Here is a 25,837-nt window from a genome sequence, read left to right on the forward strand (position 1 = left end):
TGTGAAGATATCTTACATGTTAAGATATATTATATTTAAGGGGGGTGTTAAACCCTAGGGGTTTTGGGTTTAGTGCCTGGGGGAAATATATCAGTCTGATCCAAGGAGTGTGTCTCACACATTCCGTAAATCAAGAATCTTTCACCAGCATCAACGTACCCCTCTTGAAACTATTTTTATATTTAGAAGGAAGAGCTAAATCCGTACGAGTCACAGCGCCCGGGAAACGGAAAGCAATCAGGTGCAATCTAAGGAAAAGGAGGACAAGTTCAACTGAGTGCATGAAGATATCCCTCAGGAGCATCAAGGAACCTGCCTTGAGAGGTACCACCCTTGAAGGGTGGGTACTTTATAACATACAACGCAGCAGTAATGGTGCCCACTTGTTAGCTCTACTCCCGCCCACCCGCTCTTAACACATTACAACTACATCACACTAAAACTATTTGTGCACCTTCTTATCTTTAACACTTATCAGTTTCTCTGCGCGTTAGTTATCTTTTATTCAGATTCTTGACACAAGTTTAGATTTTTACCACTATTATTTGTGTAAAGTAACTAATGTAACTAACTTGTAAGGTTAAACACTTGGCTTATTTCTGTTGGGATCCTTGTGATACATAAATATAATATACATGAATACATCAGTCATTTTTAACAAAACAATAAAAGATACATATATCAGATACATGATTATCAAGTTAGTTTCCTGTACTTTATTAGCAGTAACAACAAAAAAGTCATACTAAAATGAATAAATAATTTAAATGAAAATATAGTTACTTAAATATATGTTATAATTATTTTTAATCCTATTAACAGTACAAAGTAAATATGGATATACAGTATCCTGTATTGTACACGATTATCACACGCATGAACAAAATCGATCAAGCTACATAAATACTTCGTTGGTATAGATACATGCCGCTTTATCTTCTAAATTTATAAATGTTACCAATAAAAAGCAATATAAATGAATATATTATACCAAGGTTATATAAATATTTTAAATACAAAAATCATTCCTCTTTATTGTGTTGTATGACCCCAATGGAAATAAATCACAATTTACTGTCATCTTAAAATTAAATTTCTAAATAATGTGTAATATAAAGACTACTGTAAAAATTGAACCTATGCATGAAACCTAAATACAATCTTAACCATTCGGGTTTAGTGTTTTCTTGTGAATATAAGCTTTAAAGCCGAAGGGTCGTGCAGCAGCAATAATAATAAATTAGTGGCAAGGCTAGACAATCCTAGCTGTAATGAAGAACTGCAGTATGCCAACTGAGCCATTATCATTTTCACGAGGGAAACACTTAAACCCATAGGTATCTTGGCACCTGGGAATGGGAGGAGGCAATAAGATTCGATCCAATGAAGAGGACAGATTCAATTCCTTGGATCAAGAGCCCTCGCCTGCATCATGACACCAAGGGAACCGGACTGTTTTTCATTCGTGTATCAAATTAATTTTAACACACATCTAAATTATTAACAAATCACTTATTACTTAGTGTTTTAAAATCTAAATTTGTCCAATTTAAAACTATAATTACTTGCTCTCTGCGATAGTTTCACCGTCATTCCCATACATAGCCTTTCTCACCCATTCATTGTACGCCATATTATTATTATTATTATTATTATTATTATTATTATTATTATATTCATAGGAAAGTGCTATAATATGGGTCATTTGCGCCTGACGTACTTATGGCAGTGCTCACCCTCACATGACGCATGCATGCAACTTTGAGGCTAGTGCTTGTGCTCCTGTCCTCCCGCATGCTGCATAGGAGGCCTTGTACTCCCGCATGACTTGATCATGCAGCCTAGGAAGCCTTGAACTACTGCCTCTGACTTTTTCTATGCTGCTTAGGCCTTGTACTCCTGCAACCTACTCGCGCATGCTGCAGAGAACTTGTTCTGCCCCTGACTCAAGCATGCTGCCTAGGCCTTGTACTCCTGGCTGAATTATTAATGTTGCCTAGGAGGCCTAGTACTCCCACATGTCACAAATGCCTGGAGGCATTCTACTCAAATATCTGAATAACACATGCAGTCTATGAGGTCTTGTACTTCCACATCTAATGCACGCATGCACTTTAGGCCTCTTGCTACATCTGATACACATGCAGCCTAGGAGGCCAGTGTTTGTGCCACTTATATAAAAAGCAGAGAGAACCTTTACAGCCTATGTAAATTACCTAGCACCTAAATTATTGGGAACGCCTGAAGTTCTTCAAACTGTACTACTAAGAATGTAGACAAGAAAGATGCACTGTAATCTACACCATGAAAATTCTAAAGTGATTGGTCCCAAATCTACAAAGCGAAATAGCTTCCTACAAAAGCAAGAGGCTCGGCAAATAGTGCAAAATCCCCCAATGAAAAGCAAAGATTTAATTATGTTAAGAGATAACTTGTTGAGTGTCAAGGGAACAAGATTTTTTAACACCCTTCATACACAAGGGAAATTACAAGGAGACTCTTAGATGCCACAGCCCCTCCTGATCAGAGGGGCTGTGGTGCCTATAATGTATTGTGTATGGCAAGCAGTAACAGCCTGAATTATCAGGTTGTCAATTGGGAATGTGACAAAGGGGCCAGTGACCCCTGGAACTGTTTGCTGGTAAATACCCCCCCACCCCCACCAATGTACACATGCCCTAGAGGCCAAAACTTGTGCCCAAACTCGGCTCTTACACATGCAATCTACAAACCATTCTTGCATGATATACCCAAAGGTATATCATGCCACAAGCATATGGAAAACAATATATGTGTATTCTTATTCTCATTATCTGTAATCCTCACAACCAGCAACTCACAATCAGTGACAAACACATAACAATATGTACTAGACATGTATCTCTCACACCTCATGTACTGTATGTGCCATCTTTGTATCAGCAATGTATCGCTTAAATTCTGTACCACATTATGTAATAAAATATACCTATTGGTAAAAAAGAATGAAAAGATGGGGTGATACGGGAAGCGGAATATTCAAATGGCTTCTGGAAGAAATCCAAATATTCTTCCTTGAAGCCTTTTTATCCACTTCTCCGAGGCTATGGGTCCTACAATTTACACCATTAAATACTATATTGCATGTGTTAACCAGAAGACAATTTCGGGAGTCACCGCCTCAACTGCCCGGTCCAAGACCAGGGTTCACTAAAGGAATGGAAAGCAATCAGATTCAAAGGATGGGAAGTGTAGCTCCAATTTCCTGGATCAAGAGCTTTTCACCTGCATCCAGACACCTCCCTTGAATTGTGATATGCATGCAGATAAGAACGTTACATGGTGCTGTTTAGTCACTGCATTACCATATATGTGCCCTTTGTTATAAATCTGTCTATCTTCACTATGTATCTTTTTTTTGCTATTTTGTTCTCATTTTCACTAGGATCATTTTTATTATAATCAGGTAAGCACCAAACCCATATGGCCCATTAATGCCAAGAATGCAGGGGTAAACAAAAAGAGGTGAAAATGTTTTTGAAGGGCAAGGGTAAAGGAAAGGAGAAAGTCTGCTGCAATTTAGTGACAGTCAAGAAATTCATTACATACATGATTTGTCAGGATGTGCTGATAGTCCAAACATTTACCTATCTGTGTGTGCTGATAGTTCAGTCCTTTAATTTACTGTCCCATTTTTGAGAAAGTATTTTTGATTACTCCATGGCATGCATACTCTATACACCTCTTTGGGAGTCCCTCTTTTAAAGGTGGAACTCTAAAAGATGGAGACAGTGTAAGCATGCCAGGGCATTGAAAGATGAAGTGACAATTTTCTCTAAAGAATGGGACAATCAGTCAAAAGATATTGGACTATTACATAACCTAAATTCAGGCAAAGCAGCACTGGACAACCCTCCATGACATGACCATGTGTGAGTATGATGTGACCAATCCACAAGCACAACTAAGATTTGATGAAAAACTCTATAGTCACTAATGCAGACCAACACTGCCAAAACAATTACACAAGAGTCAAGCTACAACAGCACTAAGAAATCCACATCTTTATGTCCCTTTATCTTATTTAGGCTGTCTTATTTTGTATGGCATGGTCATATCTCCTCTTGAGAAAGAGAGAGAGAGGAGCATGATTTATACTGCAGTGAGATGACAAATAAAACTTTCTATAACATGATAAATTTGTACATTTAGTAAGCAAAATAATAATTTTTAGGTCAGGAAAATGTGCACAAGGAGTTTCATCACAAATCAACAGCAACAGTACAAGCAGGACATTTGATCCTAGCCTGCTGGCATTGTCTGACTTAAAATACACAAACAATGTATTCGCCGTCACACCTTAGTCCCCAGCTCTGAGCTGTTGGCCTTAAGCTACTCACTCATCATTTGGTCAGTAGTAAGTTTAACTACAGTAATATGATATTATGGTACATACTGTAATTGTCCTCTGTATAATACGATGAAATATCAACCAGTAATTGAAATTACGTATGCAAATGCAGTTGTAATCTATTGTAATAAAAAAAAGCACTGCTGTACATCAATAATTGCTAGTGACTTGTTTTAATTAAAACTAATTTTCATTTAGTAAGATAAATGTAATATAATCCAACCTATTAGTGTGTGATGAACAAGCCATAAATCCAATGACTCTCCACAGCTCAATACATTTACTGATAACTTCCTAAGCACAACAGTCACCAATGCATTTATTCAATAATTACTCTTGAGTCTATGCTATCCTTGCACTTCAAAGGGGTTGCCTTGATACTGCTGATGGGCTCTCGAGCTAAGGAATTGGTGCTATTTTTACCTTCCTCAGATCAAACTTGATTATCTCCCATTCCTCAGGTGCTGTTATAACCCATGTATAAAATAAGTCGTCCTCCTATTTTAAATAATTCCGTTTCAGCAAGAACAAATAAGAAAAATGTGGTAAGAATGCTTGGCAGTAATGCTGAGTAAATGTAGGAAAATTGGTGTAGGTGATTGAATATGTACATCTCTCAGCCACATTCTTCCTCAAGCATTCCTACATTTCACCATCTCCACCAATCTACCAGGTAGACAGACACTTGGTGCAAAGCAACCAGAATTATAAACAGGGTTTCACTCTGGATAGAGGTTTATCAAGTCATCTTTAACATGACTTTATAAAGTTCAACCCAGAGCAAAATAGTCTATAATACAATTTTTTTTCTGAACCAAGTGTCAGTCTGCCATACACGATGGCAATACCTGCCATTCTACATATCAATCTGCCCTGTAATAAAAACTATTTTCTTATCTCCAAACATGCATGATATGATTACAATACATACAAGCAATGCACTGATAATGCAGAGCCCCCTTTACCCGCATCATTCTCAACACCAAAATAAAAATAATTAGATTCACAAGAGGTCTAATAAGCTTTAATCAGGTTTCAGACTGGGCCCCTCTTTCTACCTGCCCAGGTTTTCCTTTTTTCATACTAACCCACTTTTTTTTGCATCATGCTAAATATATACAGTATTGTACATGTGTTACTGTACCAGAAAATAAAACTATTTAATCAGGTTTGATCAATGGAAAGCTAGGGTAGCTCCAATTCTCTGGATCAAGAGCCCTTCACTAGCATCAAAGCACTCCTCTCCCCAAGAAGGGGGTGATACAGTGCAGATAAAACAATCAGCTATGTCATCATCTGCCATGACACCCCCAGCCATAACTAATCTAGAATTACATTATAATTATTATTAATTTGAAATGCTAAACTTGTGTGGATCATTTGGCACAACTTACACACATTTTACTACTTATAATTAAAATAATAATGATAATAATAGACCTAGGTAGTAGGTTGGTAGACAGCAACTGCCCAGGGAGGTACTACTGTCCTGCCAAGTGAGTGTAAAACAAAAGCCTGTAATTGTTTTACATGATGGTAGGGTTGCTGGTGTCTTTTTTGTCTCGTAAACATACACAAGATTTCAGGTACGATTTTACTTCTACTTACATTTAGGCCATGCTACACATGCATGTACAAGCATATATATACACACCCCTCTGGGTTTTCTTATATTTTCTTACTAGTTCTTGTTCTTGTTTGTTTCCTCTTATCTCCATGGGGAAGTGGAACAGAATTCGTCCTCCATAAGCCATGCGTGTCATAAGAGGCAACTAAAATGCCGGGAGCAAAGGGCTAGTAACCCCCTCTCTTGTATACATTACTAAAGTTAAAAAGAGAAACTTGTTTTTCTTTATGGGCCACCCTGCTTTGGTGGGATACAGCTGGTTTGTTGAAAGAATAAGAATAATAATAATAGAATCAACTAAACACTAAACCTAGACTACTTGTCTTATAAACCACCATCACTGACCATATTCTATTTTCTCTTCATAGTCTACCTGTCTGGTGTCTACCTGTTGATGGTTCCAGGGGTCATCTCTGTGGCCCAGTCCCAGAACAGGCTGCCTTGTTCATGGCAGAATCAGTCAAGTTATTGGGGCTAGCAGTATGCACTACTTTCTGCTGCCTTTTAGTATTCATATTGTTCTGATAAGAATATCTGCAGTAGTGGTTCTGTTTAATTTAAAATATTATATGAAAAAAATTGCATTAATAATTATTAATTTAGGTATGATAAATGTTTTTATGATGAAATAATTCCAGGAGAATAGCCAAGGCAATTAAATAATGGATAAACTAAATAAAACTACACGTAATAATATGACAAATAAGAATTAGAATCGCCAAACATGGAGCACCTTGAAGTAATGCCTATTAGCTCTCGAGTGGTATGTCTGAACGCCCCTCATCTGAAGTCACTGTGTGTGTTCGAAGCTCTCTCACGAACCCTAGGATGCTACTACAACCATCATCGCCCACAGGTAATTCGATTTCACTTGATATAACTCTACCAATATACCAAACTACTTTTCGTACATTTGGTACCTGATGTTTAGTCACCCTACCTTGGTGGGAAATAACCAACATGATAAAAAAGTATGGTACAGTAAATGTACTAATTATTATTTTATTATTAACACACTGGCCGATTCCCACCAAGGCAGGGTGGCCCGAAAAAGAAAAACTTTCACCATCATTCACTCCATCACTGTCTTGCCAGAAGGGTGCTTTACATTACAGTTTTTAAACTGCAACATTAACACCCCTCCTTCAGAGTGCAGGCACTGTACTTCCCATCTCCAGGACTCGAGTCCGACCTGCCGGTTTCCCTGAATCCCTTCATAAATGTTACTTTGCTCACACTCCAACAGCACGTCAAGTATTAAAAACCATTTGTCTCCATTCACTCCTATCAAACATGCTCACGCATGCCTGCTGGAAGTCCAAGCCCCTCGCACACAAAACCTCCTTTACCCCCTCCCTCCAACCTTTCCTAGGCCGACCCCTACCCCGCCTTCCTTCCACTACAGACTGATACACTCTTGAAGTCATTCTGTTTCGCTCCATTCTCTCTACATGTCCGAACCACCTCAACAACCCTTCCTCAGCCCTCTGGACAACATTTTTGGTAATCCCGCACCTCCTCCTAACTTCCAAACTACGAATTCTCTGCATTATATTCACACCACACATTGCCCTCAGACATGACATCTCCACTGCCTCCAGCCTTCTCCTCACTGCAACATTCATCACCCATGATTCACACCCATATAAGAGCGTTGGTAAAACTATACTCTCATACATTCCCCTCTTTGCCTCCAAGGGCAAAGTTCTTTGTCTCCACAGACTCCTAAGTGCACCGCTCACCCTTTTCCCCTCATCAATTCTATGATTCACCTCATCTTTCATAGACCCATCCACTGAGATGTCCACTCCCAAATATCTGAATACATTCACCTCCTCCATACTCTCTCCCTCCAATCTGATATCCAATCTTTCATCACCTAATCTTTTTGTTATCCTCATAACCTTACTCTTTCCTGTATTCACTTTTAATTTTCTTCTTTTACATACCCTACCAAATTCATCCACCAACCTCTGCAACTTCTCTTCAGAATCTCCCAAGAGCACAGTGTCATCAGCAAAGAGCAACGTGACAACTCCCACTTTATGTGTGATTCTTTATCTTTTAACTCCATGCCTCTTGCCAAGACCCTCGCATTTACTTCTCTTACAACCCCATCTATAAATATATTAAACAACCACGGTGACATCACACATCCTTGTCTAAGGCCTACTTTTACTGGGAAATAATCTCCCTCTTTCCTACATACTCTAACTTGAGCCTCACTATCCTTGTAAAAACTCTTCACTGCTTTCAGTAACCTACCTCCTACACCATACACCTGCAACATCTGCCACACTGCCCCCCTATCTACCCTGTCATACACCTTTTCCAAATCCATAAATGCCACAAAAACCTCTTTAGCCTTATCTAAATACTGCTTACTTATATGTTTCACTGTAAACACCTGGTCCACACACCCCATACCTTTCCTAAAGCCTCTTTGTTCATCTGCTATCCTATTCTCCGTCTTACTCTTAATTCTTTCAATAATAACTCTGCCATACACTTTACCGGGTATACTCAACAGACTTATCCCCCTATAATTTTTGCACTCTCTTTTGTCCCCTTTGCCTTTATACAAAGGAACTATGCATGCTCTCTGCCAATCCCTAGGTACCTTACCCTCTTCCATACATTTATTAAATAATTGCACCAACCACTCCAAAACTATATCCCCACCTGCTTTTAACATTTCTATCTTTATCCCATCAATCCTGGCTGCCTTACCCCCTTTCATTTTACCTACTGCCTCACGCACCTCCCCCACACTCACAACTGGCTCTTCCTCACTCCTACAAGATGTTATTCCTCCTTGCCCTATACACGAAATCACAGCTTCCCTATCTTCATCAGCATTTAACAGTTCCTCAAAATATTCCTTCTGTACTAATATTGCCATAAAATAACTGAATTATCTTAGGTAAAAAGCACAAAATTTATGGTATTCATGCAGGTTTTATAATGTATCTGGTTCATCAATGTCTGCATTCTCTACAAAGACTGAACACAAGAAAAAAGTCTAATAACATCATGCATGGCGTATCATTATTCTTCCATAAAATATGAATAAATTAGCTATTTATTCTGCTATTCTATATATTTTCTATATGAAGCAGACATTACATCAAGTATTTACTATTAAAGTACATATCCATATCCTACATCAACTATGATATAACCTATAATTATGCACCAGAAATATGTGGTCTTGGAGTTACAAACATGGCTTGGCAAGTCTTCTGTTAAAAAACATGAGCAAAGACTCAAAGATACTAGAGCTAAGACCAGGTAATGGACAACAAGAGAGGTGAAAGCAAAGTAATGTTACAGGGTACAGTACTTAAATGTGGTGTCAGCTGGTTGGTCATGTTTTTTTTAGGTTTACAGCTTACCGGCTACCTAAAAGTCTTTGAACCTGCTTGTCACATGTATACCACCAGTTGGGGATACTATCCCATAAAATAGGCATTACAGTAAACTCTCAGTGTATATACATAAAGAGATACATACCTCTCAATGTACCTGCTCTTGGTGTCACCCTCCTAGCATCCAAGATGTTGCATAGCACGTTTAAAATGTTTTTAATGACCAAAATTAAATCACAACATCCGTAATCAAGACCCTTATCACAACCAATGTAGTGGGCCTCTCATTTATACCAAAAATACATAAAAAATTAATACCTGTACTACTATTGGTACGGCACTATTACATAACACTCGAGCATTATATTTAACACTACAATTCATAGTACAGCAATTTTACACTAGCAACTGTTTCTCTTCCCAAATAATTATCAACTAAACATGTGAATTTGTTTTATTAATGTTTTTATCTTTCAGATTGTATCTTGCCAGGGCGTGGTGAGACTTCCAGCCCCGAGGATTGTACGTATACGTGGTCATGCATCTCACACCCACACCCCTGGTGATATACCAATGCTCCACACTACCATACAGGTATCAGCTAATATTATTCTTTGACTTTTACAATACAGCACATTATTTTGTAAATGAATGTACAGTGGTACCCCGAGTTTTGGCCATACATAATTCGTTCCAGAAGGCTGTTTTTGTGCCGTTACCAAACGAATTTGTTCCCATAAGAAATAATGTAAATTAAATTAGTCCATTTCAAACCCCCAAAAATATACTTACAAAATCACTTAAAATAACACAACTTACATAATTGTTCGAGTTGGGAGCTGTACGAAACTCGGAGTACCACTGTACTGATAATATTTTTGGATCATATTGTAACAAGTTACCAGGAATGAGAGATGAATCTCACAGCACTAAAGTGTTGCAAAACAAGCTTCTGGGTTGCAAATTATTATTACAGACTTATATAACTGTATGTATGGATAAGCACAAAACTTAATGGCCATACAGTGCCTGGGAAATGAGCAGTAATTAAGGTTGATCTATGGAAAGGAAGGTAGCTTCAATTCCTCAGATCAAGAGCCCTTCATCAGCCTCAAGGTACCCAAGGGTTACAAAAGCTTGCTAATTCATTCTGGCAGACTGAAAAGTTACTGTGCTCTCTTACTGACCCTTTCACGAGTGACCGAATAATACTCACTTTGTAATACCACAATTATCTAAATTTTTTCTTGGCAGATGGGGACATACCTTGTGTTTCATCTCACAGACTGGGCACATGTAAGACAATGTTACTTGGTACTCAATGGCATAGAAAAAGTTCCTCGGACAAATGTTCCACCAAGAATCATACTGGAGCGTATTCACGGTTCGGAGGTTTCACAATCGCTATCTCTTAAAGGTAATGTAAAATGATAAGCTATTCTAAAATACAAAGAATTACAATATAATCTGTTTCCAGATTTAAAAGGTAACATTATTTGGTACTAATGTTTTCCATGGTTATATTCAGTTATGCATGCACTACACTGTATTTTTAGGAATGATATTATAGCATTTGCTGAGAAGCAGCTCCACCTTCTGGACTCCACTTCATGGCCATTAATTGAGTGATGTAATGATTCCTCTTCCTAAGTTACTTACAAGAGGAATCATTACATCAGTCAACTAACAACCATGAAGTAGAGCAGAAACTGGGACTACTACTCAGCAAATATTCATATTAGAATACCCTCATATGCATACCTACACACCTTCCTATACATCTACATACACTTTTATGCATGTCTACACAAAACAGCCTGGCCAGTCAGAGATCAAGCCATGATTAGGGGTTGGAAGTTCAAGCCTCTACCACTTCTTGTGTTCCATGACACACAGGTTTAAAAAATACAATACATACTCCGTGCCTGAATTTTTCAGCAATATAAAATGGGTCTTCATATTTCAGCCGAGATGCACCAAAATGAAAACACCAGAAATAGTGTTAGCCTGACAAGATTGCACACCTCGCCCTTCCTGGCACTTGTATCACAACACCTGAGAGATCCCACCAGCCTCCCAACTCCAGCAAGAAATCCAGCCACAAGAAGAGATTCAGATTACTGCAATAACTCAAGACAACCAGGGAAACTTGCAAGTTAATAACAGTATGCACATGGTAAATGACCAAAATAAAAGATACAGAAGAAAATGAATGGAACAGATGGGCAAAATTAGCAACAGCATTGCCAGATCATCCTTAATATGGCTGAGACAGAGGACATAACATCATTACTGGATGAGGATGAAGATGAAAACACTTCAGATACATCTGATGATCTTCACAAGGTGAGCTAATTGTTATTGAACCTCATCAAATTAAAACTTATACCTGTGGGAGTTTTGAGTGTGTTCCTATTCCTGCAGCCTGGCCTGGGGCCAGGCTTATCTGTTGCTTGCCTTGTCAACTAGGCTGTTGCTGTTGGCAGCCCAATGGCCCACATATACATCACTTCCTAACTGGCATGCTTTGTTTCTCTCATAATTGCTTGCAGTGGTTTTGTGTGACGACATGATACTCTTCTTATCAGATACTTTTTCAAGTGGAATACTGTATAAATCTACAAAACACGATTTACCTTGCAATTGTAGTGTACTTTCTAAAATTCCTGTACACCAACGCAACACTCTGATTTATTGTACATTTATTGCTACTTAGGTGGGTGGAAGAGACTGTCAATAGATATTACACAACTCCTAAGCCCACGCCAAAGGATAAAATTCTAGTTTTATTATTAAGACCAGCTGGGGAGACACAAGCCTGGCAGTTTCTGTCATCATGTATGAAGGTAAACACTATACTGTGAAACTTCATGGTAAATAGATACTAATCTACTTACTGATTGCCAATAATTTTTATGTCTTTCTTTCAACGCCCATATTATATTATAAAGTATATTATAAATCAATAAAAAAATTGAAGATTTTATTTTAGAAAAAATGTTTTAAGAAAAAACTCTAATTACAAATATTTTTTAATAGTCCCTTTTTTTTACTAAAAAAAGGGGACAAAAAATTGTAAAACATTTAAGGAAAAGCTAACTTACCAGGAAAAGTTTTACTTTGTGGGGTAATATTAAAGAATTAGGAAGGAAAGCCCCAAAAGATTATAAAACAAAGGGGGTTTCAATTAGGAAATGTGTAGATCAAGTTTTATATTAAGTCTTAATGTATTGAACCAAAAATTGTAGAAAATAAAGTTTTTTTTGCCATTTTAAATTTGAAAAGGCTTTTTATAGAGTTTAGAAAAAGCAATTTGGGATGTTTTGTTGAAATATTTTGGAATATTGTTATTAAATTTATTCCCCTGTTGAGTTTCTTTTAAGTTTTAAAGTACCAATAGAGGTAGAAAAGGGGGGAACTATTTCCCTTTAAAAGTGGTTTTAAACCCAGGGATTACATGTAATGGTTGCTTAATATTTTTATAGAGGGGTTAAAAAAAAATTTTAATGTTTAATTATTAAATTATTGGGAATCAAATTCAAAATGGGAATTGACCAGTATTTTATTTTGATGAAACATCTATGGGGAAATTTCAGAAAGAAAATTCAATTACTTTTGTTGGAATGTGTGTTAAAGGTGCAGAAAGGAAAGTAAACTTTTTAGAAAGTAAAAAAATGAGGGTGTCAAATGAAGTAAAAAAAAATTGGGGAATAAATTAAGAGTAAAAAGCAAGATGAATTTCTTTCAGAAATTTTTAAAAAGTTATTTGGTTTGCAAAATTTTGAAGATGAGGTTCATAAAATTTTGGGGTTTGAAAAAAGGTAGGGGTGGTTAAAGGAAACAATTTTCAAAAACCTGTATTCATGAAAAGGAATTTGAAAGAAAAGAGAAACATTCTTTTTGGGGTCATCTTGGGGGGTAAATGCGCAGCAAAACAAAAAAAAACAGGAAATTTTTCCGTTTAGGGGGAATTTTTAAATTTTTCCGAAAATTTTTTTAAGGTAAATTAAAGATAAGGAATAATGTAAATTAGATTAGTCCGTTTCAGACCCCCAAAAATACACTTACGAAAGCACTTACAATAATACACTTACATAACTGTTAGAGTTGGGAGCAGTACGAAACTCAGGGTACCACTGTACGTATGTATGTTTATACAGTACGTACAGACAAGAGTTACTATTAAATATTTTCACAAAAGAAGGGGCTCAGAGGTTACCTATACTGTCAATATACAGCATTTCATTAAAAGCTAAACCTACATAGGTCACTAAGTGAAGGGTATGGTGTAGGCTCGATATGACCGCTAATCGTAAGATGGTCTCTGACAAGTTGGGATGTTGGTAATCGCATCTCTGAATCTACAGTGTCTTAAAAAATAATGCACTCTTTTATCCTTTCTTAACATTTCACTTATTGCACACTTATTTTAAGCACTTTTTATTAGCTATCTTTTCTTATTAACAGTGAAGATACTAATGAATGGGAGGGTCTAAAAAGACTACTTTACATAGATAAATTTATGAAGAAATTCCTACAAAATATTTGACAATATGAAAAAAATACCAGTAAAAAGGCAGAACAGAAACATCTGAGTACTCATGTGTGTAAATATATGCCGGTGCCATTATATTTTTCTGTAGATAAATATATAGATATCCAGACTTCCAGCGAGCGTGCGTGAGCGTGTTAGATAGGAGTGAATGGAGACGAATGGTATTTGGGACCTGATGAGATGTTGGAGTGTGAGCAGGGTAATATTTAATGAAGGGATTCAAGGAAACTGGTTATTTTTATATAGCCAGACTTGAGTCCTGGAAATGCCTGCACTTTAAAGGAGGGGTTTGGGATATTGGCAGTTTGGAGGGATATGTTGTGTATCTTTATATGTAGATGCATCTAAACTGTTATATTCTGAGCACCTCTGCAAAAACAGTGATTATGTGTGAGTGAGGTGAAAGTGTTGAATGATGATGAAAGTATTTTCTTTTTGGGGATTTTCTTTCTTTTTGGGTCACCCTGTCTCGGTGGGAGATGGCCGACTAGTTTAAAAAAAAACAAAAAAAAAAAATATGCAGACCAGTGATAGACTAACATAAGAGCAAATGGGACAGTTGTCCCAGGCCTCTTGGTATGAGGGGCTCCAAGGCTTCATTAGTATTAAAAACTAATCACTTTAGTGGAACAAGAGAAATCTTTTCTTTTCTTTTTTCAACAAACTGGCCGTATCCCACCGAGGCAGCATGGCCCAAAAAGAAAAACAAAAGTTTCTCTTTTCAAATTTAGTAATTTATACAGAAAGGGTTACTAGCCCCTTCCTCCCGGCATTTTGGTCACCTCTTACAACACGCATAGCTTACGGAGGAAGAATTCTGTTCCACTTCCCCACGGAGATAAGAGGAAATAAACAAGAACTAGAAAGAAAATAGAAGAAAACCCAGAGGGGTGTATGTATATATACGCTTGTACATGTATGTGTAGTGTGACCTAAGTGTAAGTAGAAGTAGCAAGATGTACCTGAAATCTTGCATGTTTATGAGACAGAAAAAAGACACCAGCAATCCTACCATCATATAAAACAATTACAGGTTTCCATTTTACACTCACTTGGCAGGATGGTAGTAACTCCCTGGGTGGTTGTTGTCTACCATCCTACTACCAGGACAGTAGTACCTCCCTGGGTGGTTGTTGTCTACCATCCTACTACCAGGACAGTAGTACCTCCCTGGGTGGTTGTTGTCTACCATCCTACTACCAGGACAGTAGTACCTCCCTGGGTGGTTGTTGTCTACCATCCTACTACCAGGACGGTAGTACCTCCCTGGGTGGTTGTTGTCTACCAGCCTACTACCAGGACAGTAGTACCTCCCTGGGTGGTTGTTGTCTACCAGCCTACTACCAGGACAGTAGTACCTCCCTGGGTGGTTGTTGTCTACCATCCTACTACCAGGACGGTAGTACCTCCCTGGGTGGTTGTTGTCTACCAGCCTACTACCAGGACAGTAGTACCTCCCTGGGTGGTTGTTGTCTACCAGCCTACTACCAGGACAGTAGTACCTCCCTGGGTGGTTGTTGTCTACCAGCCTACTACCAGGACGGTAGTACCTCCCTGGGTGGTTGTTGTCTACCAACCTACTACCAGGACAGTAGTACCTCCCTGGGTGGTTGTTGTCTACCAACCTACTACCAGGACAGTAGTACCTCCCTGGGTGGTTGTTGTCTACCAACCTACTACCAGGACAGTAGTACCTCCCTGGGTGGTTGTTGTCTACCAGCCTACTACCAGGACAGTAGTACCTCCCTGGGTGGTTGTTGTCTACCAGCCTACTACCAGGACGGTAGTACCTCCCTGGGTGGTTGTTGTCTACCAACCTACTACCAGGACAGTAGTACCTCCCTGGGTGGTTGTTGTCTACCAACCTACTACCAGGACAGTAGTACCTCCCTGGGTGGTTGTTGTCTACCAACCTACTACCAGGACAGTAGTACCTCCCTGGGTGGTTGTTGTCTACCAGCCTACTACCAGGACAGTAGTACCTCCCTGGGTGGTTGTTGTCTACCAGCCTACTACCAGGACAGTAGTACCTCCCTGGGTGGTTGTTGTCTACCAACCTACTACCAGGACAGTAGTACCTCCCTGGGTGGTTGTTGTCTACCAGCCTACTACCAGGACAGTAGTACCTCCCTGGGTGGTTGTTGTCTACCAGCCTACTACCAGGACGGTAGTACCTCCCTGGGTGGTTGTTGTCTACCATCCTACTACCAGGATGGTAGTACCTCCCTGGGTGGTTGTTGTCTACCATCCTACTACCAGGACGGTAGTACCTCCCTGGGTGGTTGTTGTCTACCAGCCTACTACCAGGACGGTAGTACCTCCCTGGGTGGTTGTTGTCTACCAGCCTACTACCTAGAAATGTCATTACTAATTTCAAATAAATGTGAAATTTTATTATGCATCACTTTCTAGAATTATGGTAATTATAAGCATGAACAGACTTTGAAGCCTAAATATATTGCAAACAGTACTGCACATAATCGACAATCAACTGCATATAATCCAGTAAATCATCGATTATTTCAGTATCCAGTGGCATTGTTCACATAGAGCACCTGAACATGTAATGCAAAAAAAGGAATGTGAAAGCAATATTGACCAAACAAAATGAGGCGACTGTCTGGTGTTTTTTTAGAATTGGGCGAAACTTCTGGATAATCAATGCCCCAGGGTCCTATTTGCTCTTAATCCACCAATGAAGCAGAAGTTAATATATTAGTGTACTCACCATAACACCTCAGCTACCTTGGGGTGGTTGGCATCCTCTACTATGCTGGGCACAAAACTGATGATTTCTTGCTGGATCTGAAATTGCAAAATACATAAGACTGTGACAACATTCAATAGATTTTATACAGTACTATGAATTTTTGCATTTTCACCGACAAATGTATGTGAGGTATTAACCTTCTCAGTAATATTAATATACGGTATATACTGTGGTAACAGAAAGCCACCATTTATCAGAGACAAAGAATTAATATCATTATCACAGGGCCTCTTCAGCTGGAAGGAAATTATGTGATATGGCACTGATACTGGTTCTTTGTCTTCATTAACCAGTAAACGGTCCAAGCAGATCTACGTTCACATGTGTAGTGCTACAAAAGTAGAACTACGTTTTTTTACATATTTTCAAATATAACAAAAAAAAGTAGATCAAAGTTTTTTTTACACATTTTCAAATGTAAAAAAAACAAAAAGAAGATCTACTTTTTTTACATACTTTCAAATGTTGAAAAAACGTATATATACGTTTGGACCGTTTACGGGTTAAATATAGTAGTGATATTTCTGTCATTGTAACATTATAAAGACATACTCTTACTGTGTCACTTAGAAACATTTTTATGGGAGAGAAAACATACCCAGTAATAAAGGAGTCCAGAGTCTCCCACTATATATGAAATTGGAGGAAAGAGAAATAACTTCAGTAAAATCAAGGTATAAACAGCATCAGCACCCACACATCACAGAAAATGTTAGAACATTAGGCAGTGTGTAATTAGATGTGACTATATACTAAAGAACTTTTGTTACAGAAGAATTATCTTCCATTGAGAATTAAAAGTGCATTGTATGTTATTTGACTGTAATAAACTTTTCAAGAATATTCTGAGTTGTCATTTGAAAATAATCCATACTCATTTAGGGAAAACTGGTCACTATGGAGAAGGAACAGAATGCAAAGGAAAGGAAGAAGTTCTGAGATTTAAAGACTTTTTTACATTGTAGATCACTCAACAATGTTGGATATAAAAAAAACACAAGAATACCTAACGAAAATAACAACAACAAAAACTGCTAGCATGAAATCCCTCACTGATGCACAGGCAAGGAAGAAGATTGGCAATACTAATGAAAGACACAAACTAGTCTGTGTATTTTTTTTAAACACACTGGCCATGGGCAGGAGAAAAAAAAACTGAGCTGTAAAAGTTAAAGACAATGACATAGTTTCTCCAACAAAAAATTGACAGTATGGTAAAACCTACCATTAACGGATTTTGGTAATTTTAAACAAAAAACAAAATTGGCCAGACAAACAAAAGTATTGGACAAAATGAAAAAAGTCCACAATTTTGGATTTTGTCTGTAGCAACAGCATCCGATTGTCTTCTGAAACATCAGACCAAGCCCATGGTAGAAAGTGTGATGAATGGTTCTGAAAACCGACAATGGTAGAAAGCTTGAAGAAGCAGGACATAAATGGTATGTTCAATAACGTTCTGTTGGTGTTAATTTCAATGGTGTTGATCCTTGCTCTGCTCCTCATAGGCTAGCAAAGCATATGAACAAACATTTACATTATTTTCATTAGTAAAGCTTTATAGCTCCTCTGAATCAGAATAAACGTTATTCATAGCCACCACTAATAATCATGGCAGTTTACACCTTGTCTCTCCACTATGAAAAGCTAAGTAAAACTGCTGTAGAGTACTATAAAATTACTATACAATACAGTACTGTACTGTAATACATGTAACTACTATATCTGTATTCTTAGTGTCCTGTTGTCTTCTGAACCAGTGGACCAAGTTTGATGGTTCATTAGACAATCATGAAAAATTAATATCAGCAATATCGTACACCCTCTCCCCACATTAATCTGTTAAGCAGAGAGTGCACTGTATCAGCCTTAAATTGGATCTTTCAGAAAAGAGAGCTACAGTGAGAATAGTAGAAAATGAAAGGATTAAGCCTCTTAATCATTATCATTCTAGCATCACAAGGTATCAATGAATAAGATATTTATCTTTACAGATGTAAAGTAAAAGGACACAAGTGCAACTAATGTGACATTTTATTGTGGCAACGTTTCGCTCTCCAGGAGCTTTATCAAGCCATTAATGGCTTGATAAAGCTCCTGGAGAGCAAAACATTGCCACAATAAAATGTCACATTAGTTGCACTTGTGTCCTTTTACTTTACATATTGTCGGTAATTCTACCAACTTTATTACAATCTTTACAGATAACAACATTTTGCCAACAGGCAGCTTTCCCAAGTCAACCCATTAATGTAACTTTACTGACATTCACATTCCTATATAATAGCATTTTTGAACAAAAAAAAATTTTTTTTTTTTTCAACGTCGGCCGTCTCCCACCGAGGCAGGGTGACCCAAAAAAGAAAGAAAATCCCCAAAAAGAAAATACTTTCATCATCATTCAACACTTTCACCACACTCGCACATTATCACTGTTTTTGCAGAGGTGCTCAGAATACACAGTTTAGAAGCATACACATATAAAGATACACAACATATACCTCCAAACTGCCAATATCCCAAACCCCTCCTTTAAAGTGCAGGCATTGTACTTCCCATTTCCAGGACTCAAGTCCGACTATATGAAAATAACAGGTTTCCCTGAATCCCTTCACTAAATATTACCCTGCTAACACTCCAACAGATCGTCAGGTCCCAAGTACCATTCGTCTCCATTCACTCCTATCTAACACGCTCACGCACGCTTGCTGGAAGTCCAAGCCCCTTGCCCACAAAACCTCCTTTACCCCCTCTCTCCAACCCTTTCGAGGACGACCCCTACCCCGCCTTCCTTCCCCTATAGATTTATATGCTTTCCATGTCAATCTACTTTGATCCATTCTCTCTAAATGACCAAACCACCTCAACAACCCCTCTTCTACCCTCTGACTAATACTTTTATTAACTCCACACCTTTTCCTAATTTCCACACTCCGAATTTTCTGCATAATATTTACACCACACATTGCCCTTAAACAGGACATCTACACTGCCTCCAACCGTCTCCTCGCTGCTGCATTTACCACCCAAGCTTCACACCCATATAAGAGTGTTGGTACTACTATACTTTCATACATTCCCTTCTTTGCCTCCATAGATAACATTTTTTGACTCCACATATACCTCAACGCACCACTCACCTTTTTTCCCTCATCAATTCTATGATTAACCTCATCCTTCATAAATCCATCCGCCGACACATCAACTCCCAGGTATCTGAAAACATTCACTTCTTCCATACTCCTCCTCCCCAATTTGATATCCAATTTTTCTTTATCTAAATCATTTGATACCCTCATCACCTTACTCTTTTCTATGTTCACTTTCAACTTTCTACCTTTACACACATTCCCAAACTCATCCACTAACCTTTGCAATTTTTCTTTAGAATCTCCCATAAGCACAGTATCATCAGCAAAAAGTAACTGTGTCAATTCCCATTTTGAATTTGATTCCCCAAAATTTAATCCTACCCCTCTCCCGAACACCCTAGCATTTACTTCCTTTACAACCCCATCTATAAATATATTAAACAACCATGGTGACATTACACATCCCTGTCTAAGACCTACTTTTACCGGGAAGTAGTCTCCCTCTCTTCTACACACCCTAACCTGAGCCTCACTATCCTCATAAAAACTCTTTACAGCATTTAATAACTTACCACCTATTCCATATACTTGCAACATCTGCCACATTGCTCCTCTATCCATTCTTCATATGCCTTTTCTAAATCCATAAATGCAATAAAAACTTCCCTACCTTTGTCTAAATCCTGTTCACATATATGCTTCAATGTAAACACTTGATCTACACATCCCATACCCACTCTGAAACCTCCTTGCTGATCCGCAATCCTACATTCTGTCTTACCTCTAATTCTTTCAATTATAACCCTACCGTACACTTTTCCTGGTATACTCAGTAAACTTATTCCTCTATAATTTTTACAGTCTCGTTTGTCCCCTTTCCCTTTATATAAAGGGACTATACATGCTCTCTGCCAATCCCTAGGTACCTTCCCCTCTTTCATACATTTATTAAACAAAAGTACCAACCACTCCAACACTATATCCCCCCCTGCTTTTAACATTTCTGTCATGATCCCATCAGTTCCAGCTGCTTTACCTCCTTTCATTCTACGTAATGCCTCACGTGCCTCCCCCACACTTACATTCTGCTCTTCTTCACTCATGACCAGTGCATGAAATTACTGCCTCTCTTTCTTCCTTAACATTTAAAAGTTCCTCAAAATATTCTCGCCATCTACCTAATACCTCCATCTCCCCATCTACTAACTCCCCTACTCTGTTTTTAACTGACAAATCCATACTTTCCCTAGGCTTTCTTAACTTGTTTAACTCACTCCAAAATATTTTCTTATTTTCATTAAAATTTCTTGACAGTGCCTCTTCCACTCTATCATCTGCTCTCCTTCTGCACTCTCTCACCACTCTCTTTACCTTTCTTTTACTCTCTGAAGTGTTCAGCATTTAAAAGTATGTTTATGAAAGCCTTAATGATTTCTTACCTTGAGTGGTGATCCCTGAATAATATCCACAATCTTTGCAGTTAGTATGTCAGAGTCCACAATGCAGTCTAACCATTTGAGGTTGGCCAATACTAGGTTTGGAATGTTTGCTTGACTGCTGCTTCTGTAGGAAAAACAGAAGCTGTTATCAACAAAAGACATGGAATTAAAGGAAAATCTGAAACCCTTGTCAGGCTAAAAGTAGATAACAGACTAAGAGAAGATAACGAACTAATTAAAAATAAACTACTGTACCATCACACTTCTACTGTATCATCACCTCTTAATTAATTATCCAATCACTATATAATTTGATTTTTAAAAACCCATTTGCTCTAAGTACAGAATGTCCTGTACTGCTCTTTATAATAAATAGTAGTGCTGTATGACAAACATGGGTTAGTGCTATTTTGCAAATCTAATTATTTAATACTATATATAGACAGTAACTAGCTGACAATGTAGCCAATGAGATGGCTAAGACCATTTGTGTCAAGACCATAATGAATTACTGATGAACTTTATTTAATTTTAAAGACCATATGAAGTAGCATAATCCCATCTGTTTGCAGCTATGTACATCTCAAATATCGTGTAAAGGCAAGTGCCCCAATATACTGTACCTAAGAGGGGATGGGGAGTCTGAAGAATGAATGTACCATATACATATGATCATGTATATGAATGTAACAAAACTTACTCATCATCGTTGGCAACCTCCAGAAGCTTTTCTGTTAACAGTGTAATAAGGCATGGTTGGAGCTCTTCTATGTTGAGACATAAACGAATAAGGGAGTCCTGTTGTCCTCCACGTGCAGTTACACAATCTTTTTCTGTCTGAAAAAAGGCAAGTGTAGTTTCACTAAACTAGACAAATTATAGTGCCCTGCTACTTAACCCATAAAAATATTAAAATCATTCATAACATTATAACATCACTCATGAAATCGTAATAACCCGACTGCAAAAAAACCATGGGATGGATAGGGTTTAAACCCATGGCAAGTAAGCCTGGCCTGGAGTTTTATGACTCATTCACCATGGATTCAAACCCCACCCATTCTGTGGTTTGTTATAACATTAAAAATCTTCTAATATTAACATCTGTGAATGCAAAAGTAATGAAGCTGCAGTACCTGAGTATATAGCAGTGCCCATTTCAGCCTTACTGGGTCTTCAATGTGATCCTCTAATCCCTTTACAAACTTTTCAGCTATTTCTGGCATTCGATAAAGTGGATGAGACTTTAAACTCCATCGAAGATCACGCTGAAAAATTGCCTGATCGCAATCTGAAAATCAAATTACATAAACAAAAGCCAATTCTTCCAAAATTTCTGGTAGTTTGTGCTATACAACTTTACATTAAACAGGTTTAACAATGTAATCAGGTAAATACTACCCTGCCTAGTACTAGAATTTTCAGGTGTGCAGCCTCAATGTAGTGGGAACTAATTAAACCAGAATATTTATTTACATTGCTTGAATGAGCAGTTAATCTGTAAAATGAATAAGCCATACAAATACTCCTGTTGAAAAGTTACTGTAGAATATTGATTATTTATGGCATGAAATAGCATGTAAAGCATATTTATATACACAGGAGTCCTAGTGGATGAAACAATAAAGCTTATGAGTACTGTATTTCACAGGTAAGGACAAGTATCCATGAACCATCATATAGACAGCTGGACCCTTATATGCTGTCATATTATGGTAGACACTGGTCAGAGAAATAGCAAACATCGAACTTAAGCTAAAGGAATCTTATAGGAGTCAGGAATCGCGGGGAGAACTAAAAGCCATAAATGAAATCGAAAGAAACCCAAAGTATTTTTTTCTTATGCCAAATCAAAGTCGAGAACAACATCCAGTATTGGGCCCCTACTTAAATAGGATGTGTCCTACACAGATGACAGCAAGGAAATGAGTGAGCTACTCAAGTCCCAGTATGACTCAGTTTTTAGCAAGCCGCTAACCAGACTGAGAGTCGAAGATCAAAATGAATTTTTTATGAGAGCCACAGAATTTGGTAAATACAAGCCTATCTGATGTTATCCTGATGCCAAATGACTTTGAACAGGCAATAAATGACATGCCCATGCACTCTGCCCCAGGGCCAGACTCATGGAACTCCGTGTTCATCAAGAACTGCAAGAAGCCCCTATCACGAGCTTTTACCATCCTATGGAGAGGGAGCATGGACACGGGGGTCGTCCCACAGTTACTAAAAACAACAAACATAGCCCTACTCCACAAAGGGGGCAGTAAAGTAATAGCAAAGAACTACAGACCGATAGCACTAACATCCCATATCATAAAAATCTTTGAAAGGGTCCTAAGAAGCAAGATCGCCACCCATCTAGATACCCATCAATTACACAACCCAGGGCAAGAGGGGTTTAGAGCAGGTCGCTCCTGTCTGTCCCAACTACTGGATCACTACGACAAGGTCCTAGATGCACTAGAAGACAAAAAGAATGCAGATGTAATATATACAGACTTTGCAAAAGCCTTCGACAAGTGTGACCATGGCGTAATAGCGCACAAAATGCATGCTAAAGGAATAACAGGAAAAGTTGGTAGATGGATCTATAATTTCCTCACAAACAGAACACAAAGTGTAGTAGTCAACAGAATAAAGTCTGAGGCGGCTACGGTGAAACGCTCTGTTCCACAAGGCACAGTACTCGCTCCCATCTTGTTTCTCATCCTCATATCCGACATAGACATGGATGTCAGCCAGAGCACCGTGTCTTCCTTTGCAGATGACACCCGAATCTGCATGACAGTGTCTTCCACTGCAGACACTGCAAAGCTCCAGGCAGACATCAACCAAATCTTTCAATGGGTTGCAGAAAACAATATGAAGTTCAACGATGAGAAATTTAAATTACAGTAGACCCTCGACCAACATTGGCATCGTATAACGTTAAATCCGACTAGCCATACATTCTAACGCAATATTTTTGCCTCGACCAACGTGATTCGTTCCATTCGAGACACATCCACGTGTGGCCTGCACAGTGTTTACAAGCCAGCCACCGCGGTTGCATCCAAACCTACAATCGGAACATTTCATATTATCACAGCGTTTTTAGTGATTGCACCTGCAAAATAAGTCACCATGGGCCCCAAGAAAGCTTCTAGTGCCATCCCTCTGATAAAAAGGGTGAGAATTAGTATGGAAATTAAGAAAGATTTTGAAGGGTTTGGGGCTAACCCTGAGATGCCTATGCCAGTTGTGGAATCCATTGTGCCTACTTCAAAGATTAAGGAAATGTGTGCAAAGTGGGTTGAACTGCAAACCTTTATGGATGAAAATCACCCTAACACAGCTATTGCAAGCCGTGCTGGTGACTATTACAATGACAATGTTGTGGCCCATTTTAGACAATCGTAAAGGAACGGGAGGTACAGAGCTCTATGGACAGATATGTTGTGTGACAAAGGTCCAGTGACTCTCAAGCTAGTCCTAGTGGCATTAAAAGAAGAAGGGAAGTAACCCCGGAAAAGGGCTTGACACCAATTCCTAATGGAAGGGGATTACCCTTCTAAACACTAACACCATCCACACTCTCCCCTCCTCCCATCCCATCAATCATCACAAGATCTTCAATAAAGGTAAGTGTCATGTAATTGTACATGTCTTCTTCAGTTTGTGTGTATTAAAATTAATATTTCATGTGGTAAAATTTTTTTTTTTCAATACTTTGGGGTGTCAGGAACAGATTAATTTGATTTCCATTATTTCTTATGGGGAAAATTAACTTGACTAACGATAATTTCGACTAACGATGAGCTCTCAGGAATGGATTAATATCGTTGGTCGAGGGTCCACTGTACTCCGATATGGTAAACATGAGGAAATTAAAACTTCATCAGAGTACAAAACAAATTCCGGCAACAAAATAGAGCGAAAAACCAACGTCAAAGACCTGGGAATGATCATGTCGGAGGATCTCACCTTCAAGGACCATAACATTGTATCAATCACATCTGCTAGAAAAATGACAGGATGGATAATGAGAACCTTCAAAACTAGGGATAACAAGCCAATGATGACACTCTTCAGGTCGCTTGTTCTATATAGGCTGGAATATTGCTGCACACTAACAGCACCTTTCAAGGCAGGTGAAATTGCTGACCTAGAAAATGTACAGAGAACCTTCACGGCACGCATAACGGAGATAAAACACCTCAATTACTGGGAGCGCTTGAAGTTCCTGAATCTGTACTCCCTGGAACGCAGGCGGGAGAGATACATGATTATATACACCTGGAAAATCCTAGAGGGAGTAGTACAGAACTTGCAGACGAAAATCACTCACAACGAAAGCAAAAGACTAGGCAGACGATGCAACATCCCCTCAATGAAAAGCAAGGGGTGTCACTAGCATGTTAAGAGACAATACAATAAATGTCAGGGGCACGAGACTGTTCAAATGCCTCCCAGCATACATGAGGGGGATTACCAACTGACCCCTGGCTGTCTTCAAGCAGGCACTGGACAAGCCCCTAAAGTCGGTACCTGATCAGCCGGGCTCGTACGTTGGATTGTGTGTGGCCAGCAGTAACAGCCTGGTTAATCAGGCTC

General features: G+C 38.5%; 1 protein-coding gene and 1 non-coding gene across 2 annotated transcripts in view; one reads left to right on the forward strand and one right to left on the reverse strand.

The window, feature by feature from the left end:
- Fancd2 overlaps nucleotides 1-25,837 on the reverse strand; it is an 88,743-nt gene that overhangs the window by 54,621 nt on the left and 8,285 nt on the right. Inside the window, exons 3-7 of the mRNA XM_070101535.1 lie at nucleotides 22,378-22,532; nucleotides 21,942-22,078; nucleotides 21,242-21,365; nucleotides 16,669-16,745; nucleotides 11,843-11,993 (exon numbers count right to left, since the gene is read on the reverse strand). Coding sequence (XP_069957636.1) covers nucleotides 11,843-11,993; nucleotides 16,669-16,745; nucleotides 21,242-21,365; nucleotides 21,942-22,078; nucleotides 22,378-22,532 — 644 coding nt within the window. The remainder of the gene's footprint in view (nucleotides 1-11,842; nucleotides 11,994-16,668; nucleotides 16,746-21,241; nucleotides 21,366-21,941; nucleotides 22,079-22,377; nucleotides 22,533-25,837) is intronic.
- LOC128701603 (uncharacterized) lies at nucleotides 87-11,759 on the forward strand. The gene is made up of 5 exons (XR_011394177.1): nucleotides 87-340; nucleotides 6,656-6,873; nucleotides 9,863-9,979; nucleotides 10,640-10,802; nucleotides 11,352-11,759. It is a non-coding gene; the product is annotated as an uncharacterized protein (transcript).

The sequence above is a fragment of the Cherax quadricarinatus genome, chromosome 78, assembly GCF_038502225.1.
Source record: "Cherax quadricarinatus isolate ZL_2023a chromosome 78, ASM3850222v1, whole genome shotgun sequence".
Classification (NCBI taxonomy): Eukaryota; Metazoa; Arthropoda; class Malacostraca; order Decapoda; family Parastacidae; genus Cherax; species Cherax quadricarinatus.